The sequence below is a fragment of the Calonectris borealis genome, chromosome 4 (assembly GCF_964195595.1).
Source record: "Calonectris borealis chromosome 4, bCalBor7.hap1.2, whole genome shotgun sequence".
Taxonomy (NCBI): Eukaryota; Metazoa; Chordata; class Aves; order Procellariiformes; family Procellariidae; genus Calonectris; species Calonectris borealis.
This window is the reverse complement of record NC_134315.1, coordinates 18,142,986-18,158,400: the sequence shown is the minus strand read 5'-3', so window position 1 is coordinate 18,158,400 and position 15,415 is coordinate 18,142,986. Positions and strand designations below refer to the sequence as shown.

The following is a 15,415-nucleotide window of genomic DNA, read 5'->3' as shown; positions in this document are numbered from 1 at the left end:
ATCAGTAGTTGAGATGCGCATGTCAAGCAATCGACATGAGTTTTCTCCGACTGCCTTGGAAATTATCTGTATTGTTGTCGTGGTTTAACCCCAGCCGGCAGCTCAGCCCCCCACAGCCGCTTGCTCGCTCCCTCTCGGTGGGATGGGGGACAGAATCGGAAGAGTAAAAGTGAGAAAACTCCTGGGTTGAGATAAAGACAGTTTAATAGGTAAAGCAAAAGCCGCGCACGCAAGCAAAGCAAAACAAGGAATTCATTCCCTACTTCCCATCGGCAGGCGGGTGTTCAGCCACCTCCAGGAAAGCAGGGCTCCATCACGCGTAACGGCTACTTGGGAAGACAAACACCATCACTCCGAACTTCTCCCCCTTCCTTCTTCTTCCCCCAACTTTATATGCTGAGCATGACGTCATATGGTGTGGAATACCCCATTGGTCAGTTGGGGTCAGCTGTCCCGGCTGTGTCCCCTCCCAACTTCTTGTGCACCCCCAGCCTGCTCGCTGGTGGGGTGGGGTGAGAAGCAGAAAAGGCCTTGACTCTGTGTAAGCGCTGCTCAGCGGTAACAAAAACATCCCTGTGTTATCAACACTGTTTTCAGCACAAATCCAAAACACAGCCCCATACTAGCTACTGTGAAGAAAACTAACTCTATCCGAGCCAAAACCAGCACAATTGTAACAAAGACAGACAGGATTGACAGAGTGTTTCCAAACCAAAAAACTAGGAATTCCAGAGCGAATCTGCTCAGCCACCAGTGACTAGTACGTGCAATCTAATCTTCTATTGTCTCTGTAAAAATCATGACTATTCCTAGATGTGTCATTAGAAAAAGGTTTGTGAACTTCAAAGCTACAAAGAAATCATAATTGTACACCACTTTAGAAAGACAGTACACAGACATTATAAAGTATTTGTTTTCTTGCCTTTTTTGTACTTAAGTATTCCTTTCCTTATTGGATCTTATTTTGTACCACAAATATTTTTATGCTTTTCTAAAAAGGACATTACTGATTTTATATAACAAGGTCAAGATCAGTAGCAGACTTCCAGGCTTAGGTTTGTAAAATCAGTAACTCAGTTTTACCATTTTGACATTATTTAAAATAAAATGGACATATATCTGCAGGAAGCAGAATTTACATTTAAGATTAATTCTATTCTATGTTAACATGAACAATAAAACCTGGTCAGCAGATGCACAGGCTAATAAATGAAAAAAGTAGCTGCATTAAAGGTAGGTATATTCAAAAATCACTGCCATCACAAGCAACCACTCCAGGTCACACATTCTCTCTGAGTAATGTTAAATATCAAAACAGCTTTAACTGTTAAGTACTTAACCACCAACAGCAATTTTTATTTGCAGATAAAAAGCATTCTTCTCTATAAAGTAAAAAAAAAAAAAATTCCAAGTTTTGTTCAGGTAATATTTTAATATGTTTTTATTACATGAATGATGGACTTCATATCAGGAAAATCATCAAAAGTGTCGACTGAAAAAAAATTAAAAGTTGCTAGAAAAATCTAGAATTATAGATGATCATAATATAGGAAGAGTTAAATATGATTAACAACAAAACAAATCTTATTTTTCAAGTCTGATGATAACTACCAGCATGAGCAAAGGACGCTTTCTCTCCTTTTGTCTTCATTGATCTGCTTCCCTATTCAAAAGCCTTGAAAGATTCATTCTTGTTTTTTCAAGTGCCACTGTTTTTGCTCGTCTTGAAGGCCTTGAACTTGACATTGGGACCGGTTCGGGAATTTCATCACCACTGAAATGTAAAATATTTTAAAGTAAGGCCAAAAAGTCTAAGCAAACTGAAGAGTTTTTATATTAACAAACTTGAAACATGGTTTTAAAGAGCAAAAGTATTTCTTACTAATTACAAACTTTTTCTTTTTTGAGAAGAATATATTTGTGTTTTCCAAGTATATAGCAGTATCAGTAAAGATAACCAAGTGTTAGCAGTTGTAAAATAAGCAAAACCCCCAAAAGATTAGGTGGTATCAAATTAAACACACTGAACAGGCAAACTGGAATGACTGACCCTGGTCACCCTAAAGCCCATGGATTACTTGCTTGAGAAAGAGTGAGCACAGCTGAAAATTACAAGAGTCATGTCATTTTAATGCTTATCTCCTACAAGATCATAAGGGAGGGGATGCATTGTGTATATTCACTTATCAGTCATTTCTAGAAGCTTATCAACTACATGTTGAAAAAAAAAAAAATGTGGAGGTGGAAAAAGAATTAAAATTAAAAATAAAAAATGCGATTCCTCTACAGACCAGTTATTAAAAAAGCAGAAAAAGTGACTGGAAGAAGAGTAATAATGTAAGCCAAAAATCTAACTTTTGTCAGCTAAAATGTATGTTAACTCTACACACAAAAGATATGTTAAAAAAAAAAAAAGAATTACAGGCTCTTAGGCAATGATAATAAAATGTGAAGCTGTCAAACCTGCTATTGTTTCAAAAGTACCAGTTCAAAGAAATTTTTTTTCTTAACTATTTATCTGTGTAGTAGGAATAGAGGATATTAAAGATGCAAATTTTGGGAAAGAAAAACATTTGAATTAAGTTTCCTTGCTAGAACAAACATCGTAGTTTTGATGGTGGAGAGAAAAGGATTTACCTTTCACTACTGCATTTTGCAGTTGTTCCAGTTTTTCTTCTGCTCACAGACCTCACTTCTGCTGCTGCTTTCCGTTGTCCTAAGTATAAGCAAAAGTCTCTTTTCGTATCATGATAACAATTCTTTTCTTAAACTAGTTTTGAATCTTTCTTCAGTGTTTGATATTGCATTGAAACATATAAATATGCAGTCACCACAGATAGAATGTGGTGACAAAATGAAACCAACAACAAAAAACCTGCAATGTACCACTTCTCCCATAAACACCTGTATGTTACTGTAAATGACTGTGGCCAAATTATCTTGAAATCCTGTAGTCGGACTTTTTTTTTCTTTTTCAAATCTGTGTTGTTGGGAGAGGCTAATAGTACAAAAATTTCCACAAAACAGACTATTTTAATCTTTTAACAAATAAAATTTTTATAACTACAATAGAGTATGAAGACTGAATGGTTTTTATATCTACACGTTCACAAAAAGCTAGTATGAAATTATTTTATTAAAAACAACTAGTACTGTAGCCAGAAAAAGCTAGTGCATACCTTTGCCAGTTTTGTTTCTTGTGGATTTCAATTTCGCAGTTGCTTTACTTTTAAATTCATTAACTGGAGTATGAAAAGCATCTTTATTATTTTCTGTTAAACAGAATAGCACATGCAGAAGTCACAGATAATCAATTTTTAATTTATCTTAAGTACCAGTATTTTATATTTTGGCTGTTATATAAAAAAGCCACACAATTTTAACCCCACTTTTTCCTTAAACTAGAAATTAGATACTAAGGCTAGAAGGAAGCTTAAAATGTCACTCAGCTATAACCCTGCCCCAACATTGGTCCATCGCAGGTAAACTATTCCTGACAATTGTTTAGCCCCTTCCACTGAGTCAGCAGTCAAGCAAGCGGGGTGGAAGACCAGCTTGGCTGAACAGGGATCTCCTCGTGAAGCTCAAGAGGAAAAAGAAGTTGTATGATCTCTGGAAGCAAGGTCAGGCTTTGCAGGAAGAGTACAGAGCTGTGGTTCATATATGCAGGGAGAAGACATGAAAGGCCAAAGCTCAAAGAGAGTTGAAACTGACCAGTGTTATGTCAGATAACAAGAAGGGCTTTTTTAAGTATGTTAATAGCAAGAGGAGGTCTAAAGAAAACATTGGACCAATACTTGTTGAAGATGGTCACCTGACTAATAGGAATGAAGAAAAAGCGGAGGGATGCAATGTTTTTTTTTTGCTTCAGTCTTTAATAATATTGATGGACCTCAGACTGCCCAGTCCTCTGAGTCGGAGTGTGAGAACAGTGTGACCACGAGTGTGAGAACAGTGACTTTCCATTTGAGGACACTGAAATTGTAAGGGACAAGCTGTATCAGCTGAATGTCCATAAACTGAGTATGAGCCAGCAGTATGCCCAGGTGGCCAAGGCGGCCAATAGTATCCTGGTTTGTATCAAGAAATAGCATGGCCAGCAGGAGTAGGGAAGTGATCGTCCCCGTGTACTCGGCACTGGTGAGGCCGCACCTCGAATACCGTGTTCAGTTTTGGGCCCCTCACTACAAGAAGGACATGGAGGTGCTGGAGCGTGTCCAGAGAAGGGCAACGAAGCTGGTGAAAGGCCTGGAGCACAAGTCTTATGAGGAGCAGCTGAGGGAACTGGGGTTGTTTAGTCTGGAGAAGAGGAGGCTGAGGGGAGACCTCATCGCGCTCTACAACTACCTGAAAGGAGGTTGTAGCGAGGTGGGTGTTGGTCTCTTCTCCCAAGTAACTAGCGATAGGACGAGAGGAAATGGCCTCAAGTTGCACCAGGGGAGGTTTAGATTTGAAAAATTTCTTCACTGAAAGGGTTATCAAGCATTGGAACAGGCTGCCCAAGGAAGTGGTTGAGTCACCATTGCTGGAGATATTTAAAAGACATGTAGACATGGCATTTAGGGGCATGGTTTAGTAGTGGACTTGGCAGTGTTAGGTTTACTGTTAGACTCGATGGTCTTAAAGGTCTTTTCCAACCTAAATGATTCTATGATTCTAAGTCCATGGGGCCTGATGGGATTCATCCCAGAGTACTGAAGGAGCTAGCGGATGTTATGGCAGGACCCCTCTCGATGATCTACCAAAGGTCTTGGGAGTCTGGGGAGGTCCCTGCTGACTGAAGGCTAGCCAATGTTATTCCCATTTACAAGAAGGGCATGAGGGAAGACCCAGGAAACTACAGACCTGTTAATCTAACCTCAGTTCCTGGAAAAATTATGGAGAAGATTATACTGGGTACTATTGAAAGGCATTTAAAGAATAATGCAATCATCAGGCACAGTCAACATGGGTTCACAAAGGGAAAGTCCTGCTTAACTAATTTGGTATCCTTTTATGATAAGGTCACCTGCCTAGTGGATGAAGGGAAGGCGGTGGATGTAGTTTTCCTGGATCTCTGTAAGGCTTTTGATACTGTCCCTCACAGCATCCTTCTGGACAAGTTGTCCAACTGTGAGATGAGCAGGTTCACGGTGCGCTGGGTGAAGAACTCGCTGAAGGGCAGAGCTCAAAGGGTTGTAGAGAATGGGGTTACATCTGGTTGGCGACCAGTCATCAGCAGTGTCCTCAGGGTTCAATTCTAGGGCCAGTTCTGTTCAATATATTTATCAACTATCTGGATGCAGGAGCTGAATGCACCATTAACAAGTTTGCTGATGATACCAAACTGGGAGGTGCTGTTCACTCTCTTGAGGGACAAGATGCCTTGCGGAGGGATCTAGATGATAGATTGGAGCATCGGGCAACGATTAATGGTATGAAATTTAACAAGTCCAAATGCTGGATTCTGCACCTAGGACGGAGTAACTGGGCGCAGGTATAAACTGGGAGAGGAGTGGCTGGAGAGCAGCCCTGCAGAAAGGGATCTGGGGGTGCTGGCTGACAGCAGGCTCAACAGGAGTCAGCAGTGTGCCCTGGCAACCAAGAGGGCAACCCGCATCCTGGGGTGCATCAAACACAGTATAAGCAGCCGGGCAAAAGAGGTGATTGTCCCGCTGTATTGAGCGTTGGTGTGGCCTCACCTTGAGCACTGTGTGCAGTTCTGGGCCCCACAATTTAAGAAGGATGTTCAGGTACTCAAATGCATCCAGAGGAGGGCAACAAAGCTGGTGAAAGGTCTGGAAGGAATGTCCTGTGAGGAGCGGCTAAGGACTTTGGATTTGTCTAGTTTGGAGAAAAGGAGGCTGAGGGGTGACCTCATTGCTCTCTACAGCTTCCTGAGGAGGGGAAGTGGAGAGGGAGCTGCTGATCTCTTCTCCCTGCTATCCAGTGATAGGACGCGTGGGAATGGTTCAAAGCTGTGCCAGGGGAGGTGTAGACTGGACTTTAGGAAGCATTTCTTTACCAAGAGGCTGGTCAGACACTGGAATGGGCTTCCTAGAGAGGTGGTCGATGCCTGAAGCCTGTCAGTGTTTAAGAGGCACTTGGACAATGCTCTTAACAACATGCTTTAACTTTTGCTCAGCCCTGAAGTGGTCAGGCAGTTGGACTAGACGATCGCTGTAGATCCTTTCCAACTGAAATAGTCTATTCTAGTCTTAAAATTTCAAATAATTTTAGGAAATCTCTTTCTTCAGCAATCTGTTATTGCTAAGGAAGTTTTTTTTCCTAACATGAAATCTAAATCTCCTTTGCAGCAACTGAAGGACAAAAATAGTGTATGTTGCCCTTTTTGTTCGCAGATATCATTTACAAATTTGAAGTAGTAAATGCTGCTTTATTTTTAATGATCCCAAATATATTTGGGGAAGGGTGGGAGAGGGGAAGGGAACAATGCTTTTCTCCTACAGCCTGCTTTTAAGAAGTGCTCAAAAATCCTCTTTCATGAGAAATTCATACCAGAAGCATTATCAGATGTTCACAGAAAACAGTACAACTGTTTTCTAAAAAGCATACTTCCAGCTTCCCATCTAATAAATATTTGAAGATATAAACATAGAAGATATAAAAAATGCAAATATTTGACACTTCCAGAAACAACAGATTAAAGCCCTGAAATAATCCACTAGAAAATATAAACAAATAATTAAAAGAAATGTTAAAAGCAAATGTGATCTGCTTAAAATAGTTGCATGTCAATATCTTTGCTTTACTGCTGCAAGCAAACCTAAACAAATTTCATTCAATTGCTTTTCTGCTGAAAAATTTTAGACTTTCTGTGCCACAAGCACAATGTACACTGCTAAGTCACATGCAGCTGCATAAGCTGTGCAGGCGGTGGAAAGTCTTCCAGCTACTTCCACTTCAAGCTCTTAAATAGCAATAAAAACAAATCTGGTTCCAACATATGAGCTTGTAACAAGGACAGACCAGTGTCAACACTAAAGATATCAGCTATATACTGCTATAATACAGTCTGCAAGAAGCACAGGCATAGTAACTCCAAAGTCTAAAAACCCCACAAAGTACTTGTTTCTTCCTCCAAGTTAGCGAGTCACATTACGAAGATGAGTTAGTCAGCAGTAGTATTTAGCAGACACATGAGTGTGCTAAACAGCTAAAAAGAAAAGCCCATTTTAATACTGTCTTTGTTAAAAGAAAGAGCTTAAAGCAGGGCAGAGCTTAAAGACTCAAAATACAGCACTGGTTACACTAGAGTAATATGGAGAATAAGAAAACACAGAATCGGATCAAAACGCAATAAAAAATGAAAAATACTTCAGTACAAATATTTTAAACTCTATGCATATTTACTAGATGTTACCTTTTCCCATTTTTTCAAAAAGTAGATTAATTTAATGGAGGAAGACTAAAACTTATTTTCATACACATCTAAACTAGTCTAAACTTAGTTGTATACCTACTACTGAACTACACCTCTCCTGAATTACCTTCTTCATTTTGAATAGTATTTTCAGATAACGTGACGTCAGTTTCCTGTGCCCTTTCAGAGAGGCCGGTTTCCTCAGTCCTTTCAGAGTGGTTTTTGCCCACATTAGGATCTTTGGTCAAGTTCATCTTGATCTTCTCAATAGCTCGTTGACACAGTTTATCTTTCACTTTCTGGAGAAGAGACATTTAATGTTAAATGCTACTTAATTTTACAACTATTTCTTTTATCCATTAAATTTACCCATTAATAGGATTAATTAAATTTACTGTATGAAGGATACAATGTGTGACATGAAGATGATCACTCAAGTGGAAAGGAGAAACACTTTCTCCATCAACACCAGGCACTGAAACCCCAGATTTTTTTTTTTTTTTTAAAGGAAACCTAAAAAACATTGAAGTGACTGGACCTCTCCAGCTGAGTCCTGGAGCACTGCTACCCCTGGATGATATGCCCATAGTGGATCAGCATTCTTTTCAACATTTTAATATACTATTGTCTTCCTCTGTCACACTCACAAATTTTACTTCATTTTTTTCCATATTAAAAAAAAGCATCAATGTAAAAACTTTCACATGAGTCTTGTAATCCCTTCCCACTTCATCTTAAATCAAGCACCCTTTTCATGTTGCCTAATGATCTTACAGTTACATCGTAACTTTAGGCATAAGATTTCAGCTGTTAATAATTAACTAGAGATAAGCCATCCAAACTGTAAAAGACTTAATATTGAATTTTATTTTCACATTAAAAAAATCAACTACACCACAGTTATCAAAAGAACTTACTGTACTGAAATGTATCAAGTTGGGCACACTGTTTCACGCTGGTTTTACTATCTATGGTAGCTGAAATACGTAAATTATACAGTGATATCAGCTCAGATTTTTGTAAATGACTCATCAAAAATGAATTTTCAAAGACTGGTTAAAAGGGAAATTCCAATCACATTGTCATAGTAAACAAAAGGCTCTTCATTTTTAAGTGTATCAGAATATTAGATTGCTAGTGATTAAAAAAGTAAGAACCATGTTATTTATGTACTACCTCTAGAATCTCATTGAGCAGAACCAGAAGATTCTCTGTGGAAGAACTACTGAGTTCTAGTGAACTTAAAGCTTTTGCATAAATACGAACATCTGGTGCAGCTGGGTCCATCAAGATTCCATTACAAATTTTCATTGCTAAACTATCATGCACTGTTAAGTCCTGTAAAGGAACGAAATCAGATATCAGAAATTTCGCTGGGAACTATTTACAAAAGACAGCAACGAGATCATTTAATTTAAGCAGCTAATGACTAATTTTACACAGTAAACATTATCTTAAAATGTAGTATTTTGAGTACATACACCAACTGATTTTTATAAATACTTTTCCCAATATAGGAATTAGGCATGGTACAAGTTCCTACTAGCATTTTTCAAGTGTAAGCATGAGGGGAAAGGAGGTCAAGCTAAAAGATTTCATTACCTGAACAGTCACTCATTTAATCCAGCTTCTGACACTAGGAATCTCAGAGAGGCCCAGACAGCTAGCAGTAAGTGAAGGGGGTCGGTTCTTAATCTCTAGACACAAATATTGCTTTCCTCCAGTTTAACACACTGTACCTGATAGTCCTGAGACTTTTTAGACTGAGGTTTCAGTCCACTTGGTCTGGTCAGGTCCACTAACAGTTCAGAAACATTACTGATATCTATTTCAGCCAAAGGTGAAGTTGCAGGAGCATTTAACAGTGTTTGCAGAGTTGGAAGATAAGCTTCTTCAAAGCATTCCTGGTTAGACCTGTTTCAATTCAGTCAAACATTAGTAGCATAATGAGACAAAATTAAACCTTAATTCACCCCTAAATTTTCTCTTCTATGATGAAAGTTCACAGACTCATTACAACACATCCATCAAAGCAAAGTGGGAGCAGCCACCTTGGTAGAGACAGCCAGCAGGATCAAGACATCAAAACTGCTTCAACAGAACCAATTTCTTTTAAGTTTTGGCACATAGTATTTCGCATAAGTTTTAAGTAACATTTCCTGCTGCTGAACAGTTTGAAAGTTTGCCCTTACTGCTGAAAACCTAACTGATATATATAGACATACTCTCTCTTAAGGGACAGAAATACATTTCTCTAAACCTCTTATTTAGATTAATCTGTCTCCTGCTCATTCCTCCTTCCTGCTAGCATTTTTCTTTGGGGATACTTCTCATTGTGTAAGAAAGCAAGGAAGCCTGGCAAAAAAAATGCAGTGGTTAACAAGAGTTTTGGAAGAAATACTTGTGCTTTCTTTTCTCAGAAAAGTTAATAATTCCTGCCAAGCAAGCCTAAAAATCATATTGCACTTGGTTCTGCAGCAAGTTGTCTAAAAGTGTAGTTCCACAAGACAAGTCAAAACAATTTAAAAGGTAAAGTGTCAAAAAGTAAAAGGTACTAGCTGGTGAAGTGAAGCCCTTTTTGTTTCTGGCACTTGTTAACCTCCTATTTAAACCCAAATAAGTACAGGAGAAATCTAAGAAAGTAAATAATTTCAAAAAAGCAGATTGTTTGCTGCTGGATTACTGAGCCAAATCAGCTGACCAAAAGACCTTTTGAGCACTAAAACTGGGGCAAGAAAGAATGGAAGCAAGAACTCTCCCTTTCAGCAGCTTTAAGGCTTTAGATTGGCTCAAGCTTAACTGAAGTATCATTCAGATTATTTCCTGTAAATTAAAAAAAAAATTTTAAAAAAGTCTATTAGCATATAGGCACAAGGCAGAAGTTTCTCCTCTTAGGCTGCCATAGAGTTTATTACTCTTTAGAAAACATTCCATGAATCAGAATTGTTCATTGGTTACAGGATTCTGTCCCTGTTACTAATATCGTGCCATGCCACTCTATTGACATGACAGAATATTTATAGAAGTCAGCAAAAAGATTTTTTTCATCACACAGAGTTCAAATATTTAATTTCAAAAAGTAAGCCTCTTGATTATATCTGTGACCAGATGGAGAGGCTAACAGAGCAACACCCAGAAAACAAATGGAATTTTAAAATTCGGTGACAGATCGGTACCAAAATTAGGTATGAACCTCAGCCAAATCTCATTCATTACCTGAGTTTTCCTTTTCTGAATGGCAACTTTGCAGACAGTTCCAAATTACACATGGTAATTAATAATGCTATTCTGAAAATATAGTATTGGTAACCGAAGACACTCCATGATTCATCCTAAAATGAACCATTTGTGATCCAGAATGCAGATAATGTTTTAAGAGAGAAAATTAATGAGGTTTCCTAACTAAACAGAGATTCCAAATCAACGAGCCAGACTAAGATTTAGGATTTTTTTCTCCACTAATTTTTCTGATTTTTACTTAAAGCATACACCACGTTTTTCTTTTCAACAAAAAGATCATCTATGAGGTGCCAGAAGGAGTTGCCTCATTTGCAAATAACACTGAAGTACGCAGAATTACTCAGATGGGCAATCATTAGGACTCATAATAAAAAAAAAAAAATAATAAAAAAAAAAGAGATTCACAGGGTCAGAAGGCAACATTCACAGGTAAAAGATTATCAATGTTAAAAGCTTAAATTCATTACCCAATATCAGAGATACTGGAAGCATATGAAATTAGTTTTTCTGTTACTTATTTTCAAAAGACTAAGTAGGGAAAACCCCATTCTGGAGGATACTCGGTATTTTTCTCTCTTTTTTTTTTTTTCCCTGACAACAGCAAAAATACATTTGTTTGGGTTTTTTTCCCTCTCCAAACCAACTCCCCTTTGAACTACTCCTCTTAATGTGGCAATTTATAGGCCACAAAAAATTTAATTCAAATTGTTTTGGAAAAATAGATAAGGTAATATATAATACACCTAAATTTAAAAAAAGCAGATAAAAACTCAGCTAGTTCAGACTGGCTAAAACCACTAGCAACAACTGAAAAGTTAAACATTTTTTTCTTTGAGCAAGTGAAAGGAGATGAGAATTACTATTTAAGCTCCTATCCCCTTACATAAGCTCTCTACCTCCTTTGTCCACTACCAAAATAAACAGATTTTGAACCTGCTGTGAATTTAGATTGGAGTATTATTTGTTTAAAAAAGCAAAACAAAACCCAAACCACAACCAACCAGCCTCCTGCTTTGATATCTGCTGGGCACCAATTAGTTTCTTTTGAAGCATTCCTGCTAGCTACTTTTTAGTGACACTTCAAAGTCTACCTGTAGTGCTCAACAGCATAAATAAGTAAAGCATATCTTTTTAAATTAATCTTTTATTCAGTATTTTGAAGAACAGTTTCAATTATGGGCTTAGGAAAGGAAAAAAATGGAAGGCCACGGGGGTAAGAGGGAATTAATGGAAAGTCTTCAGAATAGTCATAGGTTGAGATTATGTACGTTCAAAAATAATATGTATAGGAGGCTGAACTAGACTTTTAGGTCTAATTTGCATTTGTGCAGTTTCTACTTGCGCAAGATCAAAAAAGGTTCCTAAAGCTGCTAGACCAATGTATATTTTCACGTAATAATTTACAAAGGCCATACCTATTTGCATAAGCAAATAAAGGGAAGAAAACTCCCAGACAGTGTCTAAGCCGAATATCCTCTTCGGTCACAGGATTATACCACAACAGAACAAGACGAGAAAGAAGCTTGGCACTAATCAGCCTCCCAGAGAACATCAGTTTGGCTATGCCTTCTGCAGCTTCTGTCCTAAGTTCTGAAAACTGAAGAAAGAACTGATCATATACACAACACACCAACCACAGCGTTTTTCACTAATACTTTATAATAATAGTTTACATCCTATTTTGCCAATCAATTCTCTACATCCATAGATTTGCACCTGCACAGAATTCAAAGCTAGCTCAAGAGTAGCATTAGTCTCTATCAGTGACAAAGTTGTGCTCATTTTCTAGGACAACTATTTTAACATTAAACCATTAATTTCAATTACACATCATGTAATGTTCACATGCAATCTAATGGGATGGTAAACCTTCTGCAAAAGCCATTTTAAAACAAAACTAAGGCAAATTTTATAGTATTTCTTACCTCACTGTCTAAGAAACCTGAAAGAAGCTGCAGGAGGCTGTGAATTGTAGCAGTCTCCTCTTCCTCGATTGTTTCACTTTCTTCCTCACAATTTTCAGTTCTAATGTGTGCATCTTCACTTTGAGAGTCATTGCCTCTTCTGGCTTTAAATGGCTCGATCCCAAAGAGCATTAGTTGATCAAAGATTGCCTTTAAAGCACTGAGCTTCACCTTTATGTTATCTATTTGTAAAACCTAGGTTAAATGAAGAAAATACACACATCATCTTACAGTAGACCACCAATGTTAACATTAAGCACAGTAAAATTTTTTGCTTTAATAAGATTGTTTAATTTCGGAAAGTTTTTATAACACTTGGGACAAGTTTCAGACTTTAGGAAGGTGTGATATGAGTTTAAACCTGAATTTATAATACAGTCTGGGAAAGAATTTATCAAGTCATCTATGCAATTTCCATTACATAAAATCAATTGAATTTCACTCACGGAGTGAGCATGCATGTATTAGATGTAATTTTATTGTTCAACTTCTAAACAGAGATTGGACAAACAGAAAGTCTATTTGCCTATAGTAGCTCCATAGTGCTAGGCACTACGGAAAAAAACCAAGACAATCTCTGCTCTGAAATACTGTATAGCTTAATTAAAATAAACAGTATGTAAAAAGACAGCAGGGAGCAAGATAGTAATAAAAGTCAAATTTGCATAGGTTAATATATGTGTTATAGTTCAAATTAACATTCAAATAAAACCATACATAGTGGGTTAGCCTAGAGATCCTAGATGTGTTTAGCCCAACACCCTGCTTTTGACGGCAGCGTACACAAAGAATATGGGTTTTAGTACCTACAGAAATTAACTACTTAAGTCTAAACTCTAAGCTGCTAAAACAACTGAAATCCTCCCTGAACAAACAATCTGATTTTTAATGAGACATACTCAAAGGCAGGTTAAAAACAATAGGATTTGCTAACTTTTTAGGAACGCAAAGTTCTCCTGCTATGGTGACTGACAGACAGCTCTATCATCTTGTCTGAGCCGAGCATATCATCTCAACGCCTGCTGTCAGTTCTCTTGAGCGTGTACACGGACACACGCTTACTAAAGCACGATGGCCACCCACACTTCTCTCAAAGCCAGGGTCTGTAGAAGTTAACAATAGTGTCATCTTTTATATAATTAGCTCAGCATCAGAACTTTTACCACAAAGGTGGGAGATGTGGGTATTATGGCAACCAACATGTTCCATATTCATAGGTGTTTGGCCATGCTATCATTTGGTTTGAATATTGCTTTATCCTCTAATTAACAAGTCTTACTTAATCCATACAAAATTAGTAATTCAGAAATTAAATCGGACACCCAAGATCACAGGTAAGTATGTAACAGAAATGGAAAACAGTGACATTTTTAGTTTGGTTTCCCAAGGAAGGAAGGCTTACAGAATCCTACAGCTTCTCTTTTCTACATTAATAACATGAATACATGACCGATTTCATCCAGATTTGGAAGAGAAAGTAAGACCTTACAGATAAAGAATTCCTACAAACTTTCAAGACAACAGGTGACCTTACAAAGGAAAGGCATGTTACTACCAAGATACAATATAAGCTTGAATATTATTAGACATCAGAAAAGTCTACATGAAAACACTCTCTCCAGATCCAGATCTTTAGGAAATCAGGAATCACTGGTGCTCAAATAACGTAACTATGTAGAATAGCTTGTTATAGATACAAGACTAGTTTTATTTACTTAATCACACGGACCTTCGTTCCATTTTCCATCAGACATTTTACCTGTAACAGCAATGCAAGCTGTTGTCGGGCAAATTCTTTGTTCTGAAGGGCACAGCAACCCAAACACAGAACTGCCATGTTTCTCACAGCTGGATGGACATTAGTTATGCCAGGAAGTATCTGGAAACAATAATATTAGACTTCATAGTTGAAACACATAAATTGAAAATAAAAAACTGACTACTAAAATGTGCTTACCCTGAAACTAAAACTAATTTAGTTTTGATACAGGGTTGGAAAGTAGTAGCTACTATATACTTTGTTTATCTAGATATAAACAGAAGCAGATTGAGTATGCTGTTTGAAATCAGCAATAAAATAATGGCAAAAATCACATGAGTGTTTTGCTTTGTGTTTGTTTTTAATAAATATTTGTTTTCAAACAAAATTGAGTTGACCACTCATTGTGAAATTTAAAAAAAAAAAAAAACACCAAACACGACAACAAACCTACACATTTCTTCATAAAAGACATTAGCATTCTTGCAGAGAAACAATGCCCAGTTCCAGGTTGCAAAATACAGATGCCATTTCCATGTACTTGGAAGAGTTTTGAGAAGACAATGGTAAAAATCCACACAAAAGAAAAGCCAGACTACAGTGAATGCTACAATGGGATCATTTTATATTTTTGTATTTACTAAAGAGTTCAAGTTTAAACAACAACAAATAAGATATCCCAAATCACGTAATATGTGAAAATCCAGGAGGAACAACGATACGAAAGTAGGATCTTGGAGGAAGAAAAGTGGAATAAACAACAAATGTGAAAATTAAAGACAGACCTAATGAAAAAGACAAGGTTTCTGGGGACGCATCAACACTAATTAGGATTTCTAAGAATACTTTTATACATTCAAAATAAATCAGGTGGGGTTCCACTACATTTAAACTAATCTAAACTGGTGTTGCAATTTTCTTTGCAGTTTGAGTTCTAAGAATGCCCATACTGAGTCATCTAGCCCATTATCTCATTACCAAAAGTTCAAAACCAAATTCCTATAAAGTATTACATAAACAGACTAAGTAGATACTTCCCAAGAATTCTTGTCAAGGTCCCAACAATTTGCAGCTGAGAGACACCAGAGC

General features: G+C 37.3%; 1 protein-coding gene across 1 annotated transcript in view; it reads right to left on the bottom strand.

The window, feature by feature from the left end:
* Nucleotides 1-214: 214 nt before the first annotated feature.
* NCAPG (non-SMC condensin I complex subunit G) overlaps nucleotides 215-15,415 on the bottom strand; it is a 33,183-nt gene continuing 17,982 nt past the window's right edge. Inside the window, exons 14-22 of the mRNA XM_075148817.1 lie at nucleotides 14,327-14,446; nucleotides 12,529-12,762; nucleotides 12,019-12,200; nucleotides 9,103-9,277; nucleotides 8,540-8,701; nucleotides 7,491-7,662; nucleotides 3,180-3,272; nucleotides 2,638-2,716; nucleotides 215-1,774 (exon numbers count right to left, since the gene is read on the bottom strand). Of these exons, the coding sequence (XP_075004918.1) occupies nucleotides 1,648-1,774; nucleotides 2,638-2,716; nucleotides 3,180-3,272; nucleotides 7,491-7,662; nucleotides 8,540-8,701; nucleotides 9,103-9,277; nucleotides 12,019-12,200; nucleotides 12,529-12,762; nucleotides 14,327-14,446 (1,344 nt within the window). The 3' untranslated portion in view covers nucleotides 215-1,647. The remainder of the gene's footprint in view (nucleotides 1,775-2,637; nucleotides 2,717-3,179; nucleotides 3,273-7,490; nucleotides 7,663-8,539; nucleotides 8,702-9,102; nucleotides 9,278-12,018; nucleotides 12,201-12,528; nucleotides 12,763-14,326; nucleotides 14,447-15,415) is intronic.